Source organism: Thunnus albacares, chromosome 5, assembly GCF_914725855.1.
Source record: "Thunnus albacares chromosome 5, fThuAlb1.1, whole genome shotgun sequence".
Lineage (NCBI taxonomy): Eukaryota > Metazoa > Chordata > Actinopteri > Scombriformes > Scombridae > Thunnus > Thunnus albacares.
In genome coordinates, this window is record NC_058110.1 from 32,601,770 (window position 1) to 32,620,531 (window position 18,762).

General features: G+C 36.9%; 2 protein-coding genes across 4 annotated transcripts; one reads left to right on the forward strand and one right to left on the reverse strand.

Moving 5' to 3' along the window:
* The first annotated feature begins 276 nt into the window (after positions 1–276).
* On the forward strand, positions 277–5,849 carry LOC122981811 (galactose-specific lectin nattectin-like). Of its 3 annotated transcripts, none has more exons than XM_044350596.1 (8): positions 277–364; positions 1,901–2,018; positions 2,887–2,952; positions 3,321–3,342; positions 3,747–3,838; positions 4,295–4,429; positions 5,250–5,358; positions 5,625–5,849. In XM_044350596.1, the coding sequence occupies exons 3-8, from the start codon at positions 2,887–2,889 to the stop codon at positions 5,690–5,692; spliced, it is 492 nt and encodes a 163-aa protein (XP_044206531.1). In that variant the 5' UTR covers positions 277–364; positions 1,901–2,018; the 3' UTR covers positions 5,693–5,849. The 3 variants fall into 3 exon arrangements, with proteins under 3 accessions (XP_044206531.1, XP_044206532.1, XP_044206533.1); XM_044350597.1 differs by having other exon boundaries at positions 283–364; positions 1,966–2,018; XM_044350598.1 differs by lacking the exon at positions 1,901–2,018 and having other exon boundaries at positions 286–364.
* A 2,593-nt stretch (positions 5,850–8,442) lies between these two features.
* On the reverse strand, positions 8,443–16,379 carry LOC122981809 (galactose-specific lectin nattectin-like). Its single transcript, XM_044350595.1, has 7 exons — positions 15,830–16,379; positions 14,515–14,586; positions 12,791–12,815; positions 12,358–12,458; positions 12,061–12,195; positions 10,402–10,510; positions 8,443–8,698 (listed from the first exon to the last, which is right to left on the reverse strand). The coding sequence occupies exons 2-7, from the start codon at positions 14,584–14,586 to the stop codon at positions 8,634–8,636; spliced, it is 507 nt and encodes a 168-aa protein (XP_044206530.1). The 5' UTR covers positions 15,830–16,379; the 3' UTR covers positions 8,443–8,633.
* Between the last annotated feature and the right edge of the window lie 2,383 nt (positions 16,380–18,762).

The following is an 18,762-nucleotide window of genomic DNA, read 5'->3' on the forward strand; positions in this document are numbered from 1 at the left end:
CCTGCTGCAACAACCTTGCTGCATCTGCGTCCAAACATAGCTAAAGGTTCCACCGGCAATTTCAGTAAACAGGCCCAATCTCCCTGCTGGTGCTGGGACCGGGACAGCCACAGGTGGCGTCTAACAACCCAAAAGGATGCTACGGTTCTGCCACTGAGCATGTTAGCTCACGAAAGCGCAAGCAATATGCTGGTATAAGGAAACCCAGCCATCGTAACCGGGAGACTGAGCCCAGCACGGATCCCACCGAGTGCATGAGCACACGAACCACAAGCAAGAAGAAAAATATAGAAAAATACAGCAAGGGAAACAGCAATCCAGGGAGGCTGCCCATAGACAGACGCCCAAACTACAACTTCTGTAGGTAAGTGGATTCAACGCTGTAACATGCACACTCTCTTTCTCTTCCTTTCCACACACACACACAGTGCACCTTGATTCAGGTGGAGATCAAACAATCAGTGATTACACGTCAGCACAGATGCTTTATAGGTAAACTGTAGGGTGTAACCGGTTAGGCCAGTGTGGGTTAAAGAGGAAATATCCACATACCTTGATAGCAGGGGGATCATTCCCCGTACATATGGAATATGTAACAGAGTGGGGAGATAGTCTCAATACGATAGAGAACCCACATTAAAATGTCACCTCAAATGTGTCTGATAGAAATCACACCAATAAGCAATTATGATATGTTCATTGCTGAGAGACACACATTCTTCCTCTTTGTTAATATATTAATAATGATACAGGTTAAAATTAAAAATAGGGCTCCTTTGTTAATCACAATTAAGAGAAATCCACTTTTTTAAATATCTAGATGGTGAATCAAAAAAAAAAAAGAATTTTAAAACCAGATTTTGTCGCCCCAGTAAAAGGTTTCTGTGAAGGCTGGTCTTGTGTATCTCTGCTAAGGCTTCCTCCTCGGTCCACTGAATAGAAATAAGGAAGGTGGAACGACTCTCAAGATGGTGGACGGGGTCAAGTGAGGAACGATCAAATAAGGGAACTGACACGTAGCCCTAAACACAACATAACAGCAACATATCAAAATATTGACACTCTGCTGCTGCCAGAAGAGCCGCTGACTGAGATTACCCTTTTTTTTTTTTCAAAATTTTTAATAAAAAAAAACAGAGAAAAACAAAAAAGAATAACAATAAAATGAAATAAACAATAAACCTATACAACAAATTCAATAAACAAATTCTCATAAACAACACAAATACTACATGTTTGAAAAGGAGTAGGAAGAAGTGTACACTTATTTATTCCTAACCATTTCTCAACTACTCATCCATAAACTCCTATACACGATTTATAAACAACTATCCCAATTCTATGTACAACCCAAATATCCAGCCGGTGTCAATAAAATAAGATTTAAACAGTTAACACAACCCTTCCTCATCCATATACCTCTTAAGAATATTTTTTTTTTTATATCTTCTTGAACTGATTTATGTTTATACTTTGTTTTAGCTCCACATCCAGACCATTCCACAGACTGAAATACACATAATCCTCATAGCGGTGCATAGCAGAGTTTCTTTAAATTAAACTTTCACTCTGAGCAGCATGCATGGGAATAAATTACAATATAATAGATATGTGTAAAGTGAAAAGTGTCAATTTGCATGAATGTCACAATCAATGCGTGAGACATAGCAGTCCTGTTTATACTGATATTATATGACACACCCTTATGTGTGACTATAGCTTTACAGTTTCATCTTACTGAGCGTTAACACCCTTGTTTATTTCCATTGCTTAATGCAACATACTACCAGGATGTTTTTTTTTTTAAACATTGTGTAAGGATTATTTAAGATTTACTCAAAGGTGTGGCAATATGTCATATAATATTAATTACAAAACCTAAACGGTGTCCTGTGATCAGGACTCTCAAGTTTAAAGAAGCAGAGCACCCAGAAAAGATATAAAAAGACTGTTTCCTTCTGCAAGACATCCTGCTACCTGCTACTGCAACTGCAAACTCATCTGATCATCACAGCAAGGTAACCTTTTAATTCTTGCCTTTCATCATAGCTTTACAGAGAAGATTCTTTAGATAATTTTATTTAAGGTTAGATACATTTGTCAGTGATCGATTGCAATGAACCAGTACTGACATACAATTAAAGTGTAGAAAAAAACGATAACACTTTATTTTACTGGTCCTTTAATTTTATTCTAATTTCCTAAAATTTCCTGAGTAATTTGCAGGTATTTGACAGGTAGTTTTTAGGGGTATTTACAGAGAGGGTAGTGCAAACTTTTTCAATTTAAGAAACAACTTTAAAAAGTGTTAAGTTGGTTTATTTGGTCATTTTTCTTTAAGTGACAGAAACTACTTTTGTGTGTCAAACTACATATTAGTACATCAGGTTGTTTCTTACAAACTCAGTAACAAGCACATTTCCTGTATACTACCAAAGTATATAACCATTTCAAAGATATGTTCTAAGAATTAACAGTTACACAGAAGCTACTTTTAGGAAAAAAACTTGAAAAAGGACAAAACTTCACTGAGAATTTTTTGATAATTTTCAAAAAACATCTACGTATGAACCCAAATACGCTCAATTACTATAATGAGAGGGTATTTACCAACTAAACCAAACACAACTTTTTCCATTTTTTGCTTGTATTTGTACCAAGTGTCCAAAAAATATATGAATAAATACCTGCAAATTACTGTATTCATTTAATGGGGATATATATTTTTTCTGTGTTGTTCTTTACAGTGCTAGATTTCTTTAAAACTTGCATTTGTTAGGATTATATATTAGAATATTGTGATTCTGATTCTCATTGCGTTGCACATACAAGACATGTATATACATCTAAATAATGCATTTACTTCCTTAATGTATCTTTACACAGATGGCATCAGGTCTTAACTTCATTGTGCTCCTCTGTTTGATCCTCGGACTGTGGATTGAAGCAAACGTAAGTAATATTTGTAAGAGTGGTACAATTTTTTATTTTTAAATATTTTCTTTTATTACAACCCCTAAAGTGAGGCCGGTTTGAGATGCCTTTGACTACAGATAGCCACTTGGTGCACCTGTTGGTAATAAATTGATTGATTGTTGATGAAAAATTAAAGAAAGAATCAATCATGAAACAGGGACTATTGCATACTGAAGAGAAACAAGAATAGGAAAGTACCCCCATTTTATTAAAAAACACAAAATTACAAATGGTGCAGCTGTAGTCTCACAAATCTAATCTCAACACGAATCTTAAGATACAAAAAATGAAAATTCTGAGTTGTGCAGTATTTATTACTAATCATGTGTTCTTTACATCCACAGGCACAATGTGGAAAAGCACCAGGTTGGTGGGAGTGTTTTGTTTTGAGCATTCAAGGGAGTGAATGCTCAAAATACAATAACTGGCACTGTGTGACCACTGACAATGTACTAATATTGTACTACTATTTAAAGATTGCCTCTCACTGGACAACTGTCTGTTGGGCTGTCCATAAAAATTGTGTTGGCTGTGTTTACAGACAGTAATCCTAGACTTCCACTAGTTTTATTAATGAGCTGCATTCATAGAGAGCCACATTCACTCACATATTAGACCAGAAAACTGAGATAATTCAGTTTCAGCAGATGAATTGAAAATTGAATAATTGAAAATCGATGAAAATAATCATATAGCAATAATAGCAATAATCATTATATGCAGCCCTATTGCATTATTTTTGTCCTTCTAAGTTGACGTTTGTTTCATAGGTTTCTGTGAGACCTGCCCTCCTGGTTGGACTCAGTTTGACCAACGCTGTTACATATTCTACAACAGTGAAAAGGACTGGGCTGATGCAGAGGTACTATAACAACAACAGCTATTTACAAGAAACATATATTTATGGTATATACTCTGAAACAGCTTGCTGCTTTAAGAATCATTCAGTTGAAGAAATCAGTCATGTAAATATTTATTGGTAAGGTAACTTTTACGATTAGCTGTCAGTCTCAAGTGCATTGATGCTGAAAGTAAAGTTGTGTTTTAATATAAAATTCTCTCTCTTAGTTAAATATACTGTATCACTGAAGGTTAATCACTAATCATAGAGAAAACTCAGGCCTGCTGGCTTTTATGCTGGTACATACAGTACAGTAATGTCCATGTAACATCTAGTGTACTGTCACATTCTCACTTTGTCTCTCTTCTACTTTTCACTCTCACTTCTCCTCATTCAACTCATTCCATCTCTGTAGTATTTTCATTATATCCTCACTCTTTTCACCATGTTTGGTTTGCACCTTGTCTTCATCATCAGCGTTTCTGCACTTCTCTTGATGGAAATCTGGCTTCCATCCGTTCCGAAAACGAGTACAAGTTCCTCAGAGAGATGGTTTACAGAGCGACTAACTCACATAAAAGAACTTGGGTTGGAGGCTATGATGCAGTAAAGGTGAGTGTTTTATCAATAAACAGGATCTGTTGCAACATTTCTTGTATTTATTTATCAGGACAGTGTACAGTTTTTAACATAAATGATGCACTGTACCAGATTTAGCTTCAAGCTAATTTTCATCTGCAACCCCTTACAATTAAAACATATAACAGCAAAATAACAGACAGTACAAAGCAAAAAACACACAGGACACATTATACAAAATACAAAATGCAAAGCTACGCACAAAAGCACATCACATACACCCACAACGTCAACCAGGAATCAACAATGCAAGCATGTCAAACCAAATGCAAGATTATTTGAGATTTATTTATTTTATTTATAAAATTAATTTTATCAGGTAATCTCATTGAGATCAATATGTCTTTTGCAAGAGAGACCTGAGTGCAGCAGAAGAGATGTACAAACTTCTACATCCAAACAGTACCAGGAACAATCAAAACATCTCTAAAAAGAACTTAAGTTCACCAGACCAGATCCCAGTCCTGGGAAAATATACTGAAGCAGCTTTAGGAGGATGTTTTCATAAACAAAAGTGACAGTATGTTGAACCCTTCTTGTTAATAGTAGGGATGTTTTTACGTAGTACACTGATAGAAACTGCTCACAGCAGAGTTCAGAGACTATGTTCCACGAAAAATAATTTTGCTTTTGAGTTTTTCAAATGACTTTTTTTTCTTTTGTTTCTTACCATCTCAAACAAAAGTCACCTTCATTGTGTTGGAGTGGTGACAGAGGTCTCCACAGCAGGTGTGTCTGCACTATCTGCATGGCTAGAAAAATAGTGAATTGACCCTTTAAACTTTTTCCTTAGGAGGGTCTGTGGCTGTGGAGTGATGGTTCAAAGTTTAACTTCACCGGCTGGGCTAAGGGGGAGCCTAACAATCATGGAGACGAAGGCTGCATGGAGATCAACTTGCGAGGTACAAACTAATTACAGTAAAAAAAAAATTTGAAAAATTATCAAATTAATGATTTGTGTGCACAAATGAATTGTCCTCAGTCTCTATGAGTGAAGCATTATGAGACTGACCTATGAGTGTAGACATAACCTAACATGTTATTTGTATTGTGTTATTTTTTACATTAGATTAATCAAGAAATAAGAAATAAGCTCTTGTCAAATCATTTGTAGGAGAGGCCTCTAAAGTGCTTTTATTGTTTGTTCATTGTGAATCTCTGTCTACAGGTGAAGATTTTGTCAATGATGCAAGGTGTAAAGTGAAGAACTCTTTCATTTGTGCCAGAAACCCATGACAATCTCGCCATGTGCTGACACATCTGCCGTGAAGATGTCACATCCTCACTGATGATGCATGTCACTTATACCAGGAAGTCAAGCCTCGATGACTTCACCGCTGGAAGACAAATCTGATTTCATTTCAGTTGAATCAATAAACACATATCTTGCTCAACAATCTGTCTTCCCTGTTTATAAAACCATCTCATACAACAACATCACACACATTCATACATACATGTCACACAGAACAATCATCATGCCGATAATATGCTGTATGTGCATACAGTGCATACACGTGGTCTTATCAGAATCCTCCACCAGTCTCCACATCTCAAACTTTTGACAGGATTTACCAGTGTCTCAATCAGTGGTGCAAAGTAACAGTAAATTGACTGAAGTACTGTACTTTAGTACAATTTTGGAGGTACTTGTACTTCACTTGTATTATGAGCTGGCTCAAGTGGCCAGTGGCAACAAAAAGGGAAACACACCATGTTAAGGTTTAACAAAAGATAATTTATTAAATAAAATTATAATATATGGGGTGTGAAGATCAGTAAGATCAGTGTGAGTTGTGTGATGCATGAATGGTAAGTGTTTGTGTGTGTGTAGGTGTTGACAGGTGCATGTATGCAAAATAACTAAAGCAACATCACCAAACCAACCGGAGGGGAGGGCAGAGAGAGCTCCCTCAGCAGCGTGACACGGTGGCAGGAAGAGAGTGAGCTGTGCTGCAGCACCCTCAGGTGTTCCCAATTTATTTAAGCACTAACGATCACCTACAACAGTACAGCAAACAAGGGGGTGAATCACACAGCAAAACACAGATGACACAAAGGGTTGTCACACTTGAATATTTCCTCCACTACATTTCCCTCTGAAATGTAGTGGAGTGGAAGTATATTGTACTTTCTACTCCACTACATTTATTTGACAGCTTTAGTTACTTTTCAGATGAAGATTTGACACAATGGATAATATAACAAGCTTTTAAAATACAACACATTGTTAAAGATGAAACCAGTGGTTTCCAACCTTTTTGGCTTTTGACGTCTTACAAAAAGCAGTGTGTAGTCGGGGTCACATTTCACATGTCTATGAGTTGTTAACAGCTCCACCAAATAGTGATTTTTCCCTCTAAACTTCTCACATGCTTTCATTTACATAAATGTTCAAATGATCCAATATTTCAGCAAAAATCAAAGATTAGAGAAAAAGTCCAAAAACTGAAAACAGATTTGTGTATCAGAACTTTGTTTTTTCTTCTTTCCTCTCCCATTAATCATCTCACCACCCCTCAGATTTATCTGCTGACCCTTTGGAGGGGCCCGACCCCTAGGTTGGGAACCACTGGACTAAACTAGCTAACTGTATATAAAGTAGTGTAAACTAGCTCCACCTCCAGCAGCTACAACAGTAACATGCTGCTCTAACACTGATGCTTCACTATTAATAATCTAATGATGTCATATATAATAATATATCAGTCAGAGGGACCAAACCACTACTTTTACTGCAATACTTTAACTACATCAAGCTCATAATACTTATGTACTTTTACTGCAATACTTTAACTACATCAAGCTCATAATACTTATGTACTTTTACTGCAATACTTTAACTACATCAAGCTCATAATACTTTTACTGCAATACTGGTACACATCGAATGCTTGACTTGACTCTGGTATGCCTTGGGGGGCATTTTCTGGCATGGTTTGGGTCCACTTGTCCCCTTAGAGGGAAAGGTCACTGCAAATCAATACAAAGTTGTTCTGAGTCATCACCTTTATTCTATGATGAAACTTTTCTATCCTGATGGGAGTGATCTCTTCCAGGATGACAATGCCCCAATTCACAGGGCACGAGGTGTCACTGAATGGTTTGATGAGTATGAAAATGATGTGAATCATATTCTACGGCCTCACAGTCACCAGATCTCAACCCAACTGAACACCTATGGGAGATTCTCGTCTGACGTGTTAGACAGCGCTCTCCAATACCATCAGCAAAACATCAAATGAGGGAATATCTTTTTGAAGAATGGTGTTCCTTGGCCTTGGCATCGATCCTACAGTCTCTGGAACACTTCTGTCTTAAAACAACAGTCAGGAGCCCAAATGAACAGTGAAACATGTTTTTCTTGCTGTAATCATTCCTCCTGTTCATACTGACCATTATAAGATCCCTTCATAACGCACTTACAATGGAAGTGATGGAGGACAAAATCCACAGTCCTTCTGTGCAAGAATGTATTTAAAAGTTCATTTGAAGCTAATATGTCGAATCAAGTAGATATCTTTCAGTCTTTTTAGTGCCAAAGTCCCTTTTTTTGTTACTATACTTCCACCTGCAGCTCAACAGGGAAACACTGTCCGAGGAAACACAAAGAGGGAATTTGATGCTAAAAAGACTGTAAATGTGTCAGATATCCGCTTGATATGACTAACTCAGAGTGCTGAAGCCTCATATAAGCCATCATAAAATACATATAAGAGATCACATATACGACACATATAAGAGATCACAAAAGCCATTGAAAACGCCCTATCCTTTAACCTTAAACCAAGTCTTCCCCCTAAAATTTTATGGTTTACATTGTGGGGACTTGCTTTTTGTCCCCAAAAGGAGAAGAGGGATGTGGTGTGTTCTCACCACATGAGGAATACCTGCTACACACATGCACACAGGTAAAATGGAGAAATTTACAGGAACCCACTATGCTCACAAATCATATTTATTTATTTTTCAGATTGTTTTTTTACATAGATTTTTCTCACCCAGATTAAAGTGTGGAAATAATCAAAAGAAGATGTGAATAATCAGGAGAGTGATATTGCTATTTAAGCATTAAATGATCAGAGTTCAATATTATCAAAGTATGAAAAAGGAAGTAAAGTCATCGTAGTGGAAGTGACGTTGTAATGGCACATCTGATAGCAAATGGTGGGAGGCTTCACAGTTTTCTGGCACAAACAAAAGGTTTCCGATTGTGACATGGGAGATGATCCCAAGAGAATCCTGTAAGAAGAAAAGAGTACAACAGCATAAACATCTGAGTTTGACTTTTCTTACTGATCAGAGTGCATTTAAATTTCTCTAATGCAGGGCTCAAATGGGGACAAGTGCTCCTATGTAAAAAATTTAAAAAAAAAAAAAAGCTAAGGACATGGCCAAAAATTTATGGGGCACAGCAATTTTTGGGGTATATTTACTGTGCAGTAGCTGTAAATTAACATAGAGATTACTACAACCCGACAACTGCCAAGTTTCTTTTTACACTGTCATCAAGTTACTTAAAGATCCCCTTCAGGCATGTTTAAAGATGTATATAAAATACTCTTTTAATAATTATTTGTGTCTAATATGGTTTTCCCACAAAAAAGTCCAACTATCTTGTTAAAATCCTTAAAATGACATCTATTCCTTCTCCCTCATAAGAAAATCCAGAATCTATGAATGTGCAAATATCTTTTCATTTCAAAAGTTTAACAGATGGACACAAGATGTCTTCTACTTAACTTAAGTTTTCACATCTGGCCTACGATTAGCTCCAAACTAGTTGTGATTTCACAAATCATGCTTGTGGGTATCAAGTGGCAACTACAGCTGCTTGAGGCTGAAGCCAACGTGGAAGGACCTTAAAGTGCCACCAACGGCCACTAGATGCTCCAACTGATGCCGATTCAAAGAGCAAAAAGTCAATCATTTTTTTCAACAAGTCATCATGGTCTCAGTCGCTAAATTCAAGCCCTCTAATAAGAGGGTGCTGGTGGTCATTCTGGAAATTAATAAGATTTGAAGACATATAGTAGCTTTGGTGTCTGCCACGTAGGCGTTGACTGACAGCTGTGATTGACAGTTGGCTCACCTGCTGCTCTCGCCGGCTCCGGGACTCACACTGAGTCGGACTGTTGTCGCAATATTTCATTAAATTTAATGCTACTTGATAGCTTAACCTGCTGTGTTAGCATAGTTTAGCTTAAATAGCTAACATTAGCTCAAGTGTGCAGCACTCAGTGTTTCCGAGGTAGTGCGGCATGTTTCCAGAGTGTGAAAGGCAACACCTCGCACTCCTAATTTGGAAGGTTCTGACTCCAAATGGAAAAGATGGCGCTGACCATAAGCTGCATCTCTGGGCTTCAAACTGACTCCAATGCAAACCAGCGGGTGACATCACACCTCACTACGTCCATCTTGACGTACAAGCTGTCGTAGGTACACACCTTAAACTCATTTTACATTTTCAGTGAGCACAGTGAAACTTTCCCTCTTCAGATAGTGTCAAACTCTGCACATCGTCACTCTGCACATTGAAGCTCAAACATCCAACTGACTTTAAGGGATTAAAGTTAAATAGTGACAGCAGATATGATCTGCCGCCGGCAAAAGTGACGGTCAGTGCCAGCTATAAATGAGAGGCAGCTGACTGAATGTTTTGTATGACATAAAAAGACATAAAAAGATTTGACAACAGATTGTTTAGTATTGTGGTTCAGCTAATCCAAATTACTCGCTCTGTGGTGCCCAAATGAGTTTTCATATTTGCATATAGAACCCTGTAATGTTTATTAATTTTTAACTTATTTTTCATACAAATCCAGACAAGAGTATGAACAGTAGTATAAATACAACACATAAAAATACCACACATTTTAGCTTCACCAGTTTTGTTTCCTCTCAATAAAAATAACAATCAGGAAGTCGAGAAATAATATTTGTACCATTCGAGTTGATCACTGTGCAGTGTTCTCCGCCTACAATGTGTGGCCCTGCATGACCCCAACAGCTGTAGTCAACCTTGGAACCATCAGTCCACAGCCACTTCCCCCCCTGTAAAAGAAAGTTGATTTTTGAGCAACTGCACTAACTGACCATTCTTGATTTGCTGTAGGATACAGGGTTTGAGGGTTTTGCATTACTGATGTTAATCTGTGGGTAAAAAACTGCAGCCTTCAGAACTACAATATTATGGGATCCTGTAAAATACAGGCCATGTGCTTTTCAGCTGTTTTGTGCAGATTTATACCACCAGTTGTGTGATACATTCACCCACAGAATGTTTTGGAGTAGCTGAAGAGATTACAGCAAGGTGAACATACGGTATGATTTATTAGTCATTAGCCTTTTTGTTTTTATTACAATATTAAATTTTAGGATACTAAAATAAGCAGTCACCAATAAACTATCTTGCGAAGGAGATCCCCACACCAGATCTCGAACTTGAGTCAATTCACTGACTATTGAACTAAAGCTCAGCCCCAAAGTACCTGGAGCTTTTGGTCGAAACAGGGCTGAAGTGTGTTTCTAGGTGTTGGGGGAGTACATGTGTGAAAATAGTAGTATAAAACTTTTTGTGTCTCCAGAGAGAGCTGTGTGAAATCTGATAAACTGACTCAAGTGATGTCACTTGAGTCAGCATCAGTTGGGGCTGAAGACTACAAGTTTGAAAATGAAAAAAATCTGGGGGTGTGGAGTTCAAAAGAAGTGAGGATAACAGACCTCTGTAGCCTGCTCCTCATCTCTGCTGGAGGCTAGCAGCTCCAGGCTACATTAGCCACAACTAGCAAAACACACCCAAATCTCCAACCCAACTATTAGTGGACAAAATGCATTTTGGGTAATGTAGGCACCAGGTTTTGACAAGGAAGAAGAATACATGGAATAAAAAAGGCATTATCTCTGGTTGTGCTGCATCGATTTTGATACATTTTTAAACTGTCCATCGTGAGTCTGACAGCATTATAGGAGTGAAATGCTAAATCAGTGTAGTACACTTTTAATGTTTAGGCAGGTTTAAGCAACTCAAACTACTTGGTTAAAGTTAGGGGAAAAAACTTCAGCTGCATTGATTTTGATCCATTTTGGGTTGTTTTTTTACTTTCTTTTGTGAGTCTGACAATGTTATAAGGGTGCAATGCTAAATTGGCGAATCTATGTAGCTACTCACCATTTGTTGTACAATTGACAGCTGCATCAGGTTCTGTGTTTAAATGCATTTTCAAACCTGTTGTTGTATTTCTCTGGTCTGAATCAGTGAGTAAGTTGGTAAGCTTGTTACGTTTTCCACTTGGAACAGTTTCTTTTCACACAGGAAGAAAAGAAAGTGAACCAAAAGCATCAAAAAAGCCACAAAAGAACATTCTGTTCATTGTGATCATTGGTCAGATGTGTCTGGGGTGGTAGCGAGAACATGCACACAACACAACACTTGCATAGTACACCTTGTAGTTTGGGTCAGATTAAGGTTGTATCACATTCCCACAAACAAACAAACAATTCATTTGTAACAGGAATTCCTCTAAAGGGCCTCTTTGTGCAACGGTGTCTGATTCAACCAGACTAAACGATGTATGTTTGAAAACGCCCTAAAAATGTCTCACCTGAATTGCATCAAAGATCCCGATCCAGACACTTTGATAAACGTGACACCTTTTGAAAATCAGTGTCCTGATGAAAGAGAGTTCTGAGCGTCGGTGGATTGATGCCAGGTTCCCACCAAGACCAATGCAGGCGCACTGACAGGGGAGTAAGAGAAAAACAATATGAAACATCTTAGAGAAAGTTAGCAAAGAAAAATGAGCTGAAAGAGAAGAGAGAAATGGATACAGGCTCTATATAGCTAAAACATGGTCATAATAGCTAACCTGTAGGCTGGTAAAGAATGATTAACCAAGTACCTCTGCTTCAGCCATGGTCGCGTGGCTGTTTTGAATGATGAAACAGCGAGAGCCATGCTTTGTCCAACCATGAGGACATTGTGGAACCCTCACGTGAACCGCTGGAATTTTAAACAAATTATGTAAAAACTTTTACCTTTAACACCCCAACCACCTCAACTATACCATTAGAATCATTAATTAATTAATCAATTATTTTTAGAATTAATAAATTAATAAATAATGTCAGTCAGTTGGACATCATTGTGTAAAATTAAGTTCTCTGATCCCATCCTGTAGTGAATTAAAGCATAACTTCCCCTGTTGGGGTTAACATGTAGCCCGGTGTATTAGTGTCCTATCAGGAAACACGTGTATGAACATCTGCCACTGAACATATCTGAAAATACAACATCCAAAGCAATTTAAGTGTGAACAAAGTGAATCTACCAACCTGGTTTGTGGTGTTTTATGTGCCACTGTGAAAATGAACAACACATTTATTAAATTAGCTTGAAATTTGCACTTTTTTGTTTTTATTTTATCTATACCTACTTGGTAAACAATTTTGTTTGTGTGACTGTTGTCATTGTTTCCATAATAATAATAATAACTTTATTTGTATGGCACCTTTCATAAAAAAAAAATGCAGCTCAAAATGCTTCACAACAAAAGAAATTACTTCATATCGACAAAAAAATGTACATAAGAGGGAAAATAAAACCCTTTTGATAATGTTAATAAACATATGATAAAATAAAGTGAAAATACAATACATATAATGCGTACTTCAGTGGTGGTCATTTGAAACTAATTTGAAAGTTCACCATTTGTAACATAATACGGAAGATAAAACCCACTGACACATAAAATAGAATACATAATAATAATAATAATAATGATGAGGAGAAGAAGATGAAGAAGAAAATATATGATATATATGATATATATGAATATATATGAAATAATAGAATACATAGAATGTATAAAATCAAGTGAAATTCAACATTTTAAAAGAGGTGCAGTTGTATATAAGTGTGAAGCAGACTGAGGGAAAAGTTAGTTAAAGGCTAAAGCGAAGACATTTTTTAATTGATGATTTTTTAAATATATTTTTAAATATATTTAGCAAGCAGTCTTCCCTGATATCTATGGGTAGTGAGTTCCATAGTTTTGGGGTGTAATTGACAAAGGCTGAATCCCTGATTTCCTTTTGGCTGTTGCTGGGAATCTCCAGTGTTCGCAGTGCTCTTGAAGGCAAATAGTTAACAAGGGAGTTAGCAATGTAGCTTTATGGACTTTATATGTAAGGATTAAAGTCAATACTAAAGGTAACAGGAAGCCAGTGCAGAGCAGCTAAAACTGGACCAATGTGTTCTCTCTTCTTGGTTCTGGTTAATAGCCAAGCTGCAGAGTTTTGAATGAGCTGAAGTCTCTCAGTAGTTTTTTCGGGAGGCCAGTAAAAAGTGCATCAAAATAATCAATTCAGCTTGAAATGAAGACATGAATCAGTTTTTCTGCATCTTTTTGATTTATAAATGGTCGTACTTTATCTATGTTTCTAAGGAAGGAAAAATTACGTTTTCGTCACCTTGTTAATGTGGGACCTGAAGTTTAGATCTGAGTCTAACCCCGGGACACACTGGATGCGTGAGCGGCGCGTGTGCGTCGCGGAACCTCTTGCTTTTCATTTCGGCGCCCATGTTAACAGGTTAGAGCAGCCACACGCACGTCTCACGTGAGGCTGCTGCGTCGCTTCATCTAGAGTTTTGAGGTCTCGCCTATTTTCTCCGTGTGACGCGCACGGTTCTCAGCAGAAATAGACAAGGAACACGATAAAAAGATAGGGGTGCTGGTGGCAGAAGCGCCGCTAACTGATTAATTGTGACTTGGGAATCATCTTTTACTGTTCACTGAGCTTAGAAAGGGCTTCATATGGAACAACTTGCTGTATTTTGTTTTCGTGTTATTTTTTTTGAGCATTTCATGCTTTTATTAGATAGTGACAGTGGAGAGATAACAGGAAATGGGGAAGAGGGAGATCAACACGAGTCCAATGAGAACAGACCAAGAGGCTCACAGAGTGACCTACAGTACACACTAGTCTGAAGTAAATAACATTTTAGCAAGAAAATTTAAAAAAGACAAATTAAATACTAAAAACAAAGTTTTTCTTACTAATATTGGAAAGAACAGTGCGTTGGTCATGGTGATACAGAGGCAGAAAACCAAGAGAAAACCGGACGCCATCTGGGGAAAAACAGAATACCTTTACTGCATGGTCCTTATCCTAGACATCAGCAACTGGTTGTAAACATCTACATGCATGTCACATTTTCCGTCCCAATACTTCGATTGAGTGTCCATAAATAAACTGCAAATATACCATAAGATGCAATTCTATCAGAATAAGAAACACTGTGATTACATTAACTAAAATAATAAACTGCATCAGTTAGCTCATTAGCTGGCAAGTGTGCAAGCAGACTAGCTTAGAGAGATAACATTAGCTGATAACCTCTGAGCTAGCTCGCCTCCAGTAGAGTTCAGAGACTTGTAGAATCAAGGCCAAAGCACACTGAAGCTGTTCTGGCAGCACCTTGTGGCCCAACACCTTACTAAAGCACTTTATGTTGGTTTTTGCCTTAATTTGTTGCCCATCTGTATATACATGTCTTATCTGCGCAACGCAATGAGAATTCACAATAATTCACAATATTCTAATATACAATCCAAACAAATGCATGGTACATGATTTAAAGAAATCTGGCACTGTAAAGAACAACAACCTATAAAAGATTTAGAAATGAAAACAATGAAATAAGGGTTTTTGTTTGTTTGTTTTGGTAACGCTTTATTTTACAGGTCCCCTAATTTCATACCTATTTAATGGAAATTTTTGAGTAATTTCAGGATATTTAACTGTTAATTTTGGCACCAATTATAAGGAAAAAAAAACAGAAAAAGGTTTGTTTTAGTTGGTAAGTACCCTCTCATTATAGGCTATTTGGGTTCATATGTAGATTTCTTTATATATTAGACTCTTGACAATTCTTTAAGTGACAGAAAATACTTACAGGAAATGTGCTTGTTGCACAGTTTTTAGGAAACATATATGCTGGTATTTTGACACAAAAAACTACACACTGAAAACCGAGAAATTTTCTGTCAGTTAAAGAAAAATTGCAATTTTAACCAATTTAGTACTTTTAAAAGCTGTTTCTTACAATTTGTACCAAATTTGCACCAAATAAATGAATGCTCCCAAAATTGTATTGTTAAATACCTGCAAACAACACATTAGATTAAAATTAAAGGACCTGTGAAATAAAGTGCTACAGTTTTTTTCTACACTTTTTAATTGTATGTCAGGACCGGTTAATTGCAGCCAATCACTAACAAATAAATCTAACCTTAAATAAAATGAAGAGTAGATCAAGAATCTTCTCTGTAAAGCTGCTGATATGATGAAAGGCAAGAATTAAAAGGTTACCTTGCTGTGATGATCAGATGAGTTTGCAGTTGCAGTAGAAGGTAGCAGGATGTCTTGCAGAAGGTAACTGTCTGTCTTTTTATACCTTTTGTGGGTGCTTTGCTTATTTAAACTTAAGTGTCATCCACTGACAACAGGTTTAATACGGTTTAATAGTGAATTACACATTGCCACAGCCTTGAGTAAATGTTAGACTGCTCCTTAAACAATGTTAAAAAAATATAATATTCTGGGAACCATCAACTACGCAACACTTCGTGGGAAAAAAAACAAGGGTGTTAACGTTCAGCAAGTAAAAACTATTAAGCTACAGTCACACATAAGAGTGTGTCATACCATAATGTTCATTGTAATACCAGTATAAATCTTAATGTGACCCTGAGCTTAACAATATTTTGATTTGTTGCTGTTATGTTGAGTTTAGGGGTACATGTACATGCCAGTTCCCTTATTTGATCGTTCCTCTCTTGACCCGTCCACCATCATGATGGTCATTCCACCTTCCTTATTTCTGTTCAGAGGACCGAGGAGGAAGTTTGAGCAAAGATTTTTTGATTGACCATCTAGATTTTTAAAAAAAGTGGATTTCTGTTAACTGTGATTTGCAAATGAGCCCTAAAACATCCATCATTCATCAGAAAGATTTTTCTTCTGATGAGCTATTATTTTTCCTTTTAACCAGTGTCATTATTAATATATTAACAAAGAGGAAGAGTGTGTGTCTCTTAGTAATGAACTTATCGTAATTGTTTATTGGTGTGATTTCTATCAGACGCATGTGAGGTGAAATTTTAATGTGAGACAAACCATAGCAACATTTTTGGTGGGAAAATATTAACACTGTAAGACATACCACATGGCTGTCTCCCACTGACCCCCAGCTCTCTCTTTCAATTTCCAATTTCAACAATTTTCCAAGTAAGTGTTTGACCTGTCGTATCTTTTTCCTTAATTCTAAAGATGTTAAGTAATAGAAAACTTTAATAATTAAAAAAAAAAGTATAATAAACATGAATTGGAGGGATTTCTTTCAATGTTACAAAAACACAACACTGGGCTTCAATGGGCATCACTTATTCACACAAAAGGCACACAAAAGGCCTCATCACTGAGTCATGAGTCAATTCACCAATTATTCCACCTATGGCAATATACAGTGTATATATATATATATATATATATATATATATATATGGGTCATAGGCTTAAGGTTAACAGTTAAGGTTAAGGGTTAACCCTGTATATATATATATAGGGTTAAGATTCACAGACAATAGGTAATGTACAGGTATATATGTGTGCATGTGTGTTGCATTAGATATCTAAATTTATTTTTCAAAAATCTATTTAAATTCCAGAATACCATTGACAAAGAGAGGAAGACTGTACTCAGTTCAGGATGTATTGGATACCATTGTCAATGGAGATAAGTGATTCTGAGACAGATATTGTAGCATTGTTTGCTTTCATTCATCCACTTTGTCAACAACCTCACTGCTTCAGAAGAAGGACAAACTTTGGAAGACTAGGTCCGGGTTCAACCCAATTGCCAGAACAAAATATTGGCATTGTACATTTCTGCAAACCACAGATACGTTGAATGTCTATGTTTCAATGTTGGCCATTATCCGTTGAATAATGATGTTTTATGATGGTTAGGTCTAGGCACAAAAACCACTTGGTTAGGGGTAGGGAAAGATCATGGTTTGGGTTAAAATAGAATAAAAAATAAAATAAAAACGGCTGAAAATGTCCTGATGTCTCACTAAAATCACCCGGTTTTCTTACTAGAAAAACAGTTGCAAATGTCCTGACGTCTTACGAAAAACATCCAGTTTTGTTGGTTGAAACAGGAAGCAGGCACTGGCTTCGAGGTGGTCTTGAACCGTGCTCTCTGCTGATTTCCAACTTTCAAATTTCTGCCAAGAAACTTCCTAACCATCTACCGACCCCTCCTCCTCCTAATAAGACAGTCAGCTCATATAGCTCTCATTTGAACTATGTCACTTTAGAAATGTTAATATGATACATATTCTGGAAATGTTGATAGGATACGTATGATTAAAATGTTAATAAACTACATATTACACATGTTGAAAGGTAGATATTCAACATATCTGTGGTTTGCAGAACCGTACAATGCCAACATTTTATTCTGGCGACCAGGCTGAATGGTTGGATGTATTCAGAGAGAAATGCCTACAGATAGTGCCAGAGGAGGATAACTCTGTAAATGAAATGATGATTCCTTTTAAGGGGAAGTTCAGTGGAATCAGACAATATATGCGTAGGAATCTTCATTACTGGGACTTCAAGGTTTGGCCAAGAACAGACATCTCAGGCATACTCTGCAACTTTTGATGTGTACCAAGGGAGTGTGCAGGGTAACACGTGCCAAATCTCATTATCAGTCATTAAGTTTGCATCAACATTTCCCACAGGACAAAACTTTTTTGCAGACAATTTCTTTCCTTCAGTGCCTCTACTAATCAAACGCATCCACTGTGTTTGAACAGCACGCCCTGTGTGTGTCCAAACTTCAGGTTAGCAGAGAAGAAGGAGCTGAGAAAACAAGACAGAGGGAGTTTTGACAGTGGAGCAAAGACAACATCTGTGCTGTGAGGTGGTATGACAGCCAGTCAGTTACTATTCTCTCCAACGCTGGTATTTGTACATTTTTTGGCACACCATTGTTGGGCCGTGGCTACAACTTTGGCTATCAGCAATAATGAATGATTATCAAAAATAATTGTTAATTATTAAAATCAATAAAAATTATTAATAAGAATTAATAATAACGGGGCACCACCCTGGACTCAGGGAAAAAGATAGCAAATTCAGTCTCAAAGTGTACTAATCTATGAATTTGGGATATGAGCAGGTTGTTTCTTAAAAACTCAGTAACAAGCCCATTTCCTGTATACTACCAAATT

Excerpts from the sequence above, each read along its gene's own strand:
- LOC122981811 (XM_044350596.1), top strand. The coding sequence starts at position 2,887 with ATGGCATCAGGTCTTAACTTCATTGTGCTCCTCTGTTTGATCCTCGGA. Across the intron at positions 3,343-3,746 it reads ACAATGTGGAAAAGCACCAG|GTTTCTGTGAGACCTGCCCT; the intron begins GTTGGTGGGAGT and ends TTTGTTTCATAG. Across the intron at positions 3,839-4,294 it reads AGGACTGGGCTGATGCAGAG|CGTTTCTGCACTTCTCTTGA; the intron begins GTACTATAACAA and ends CTTCATCATCAG.
- LOC122981809 (XM_044350595.1), bottom strand. The coding sequence starts at position 14,586 with ATGGCGTCCGGTTTTCTCTTGGTTTTCTGCCTCTGTATCACCATGACC. Across the intron at positions 12,816-14,514 it reads CACTGTTCTTTCCAATATTA|TGGCACATAAAACACCACAA; the intron begins GTAAGAAAAACT and ends TCATTTTCACAG. Across the intron at positions 12,196-12,357 it reads CGACCATGGCTGAAGCAGAG|TGCGCCTGCATTGGTCTTGG; the intron begins GTACTTGGTTAA and ends CTCCCCTGTCAG.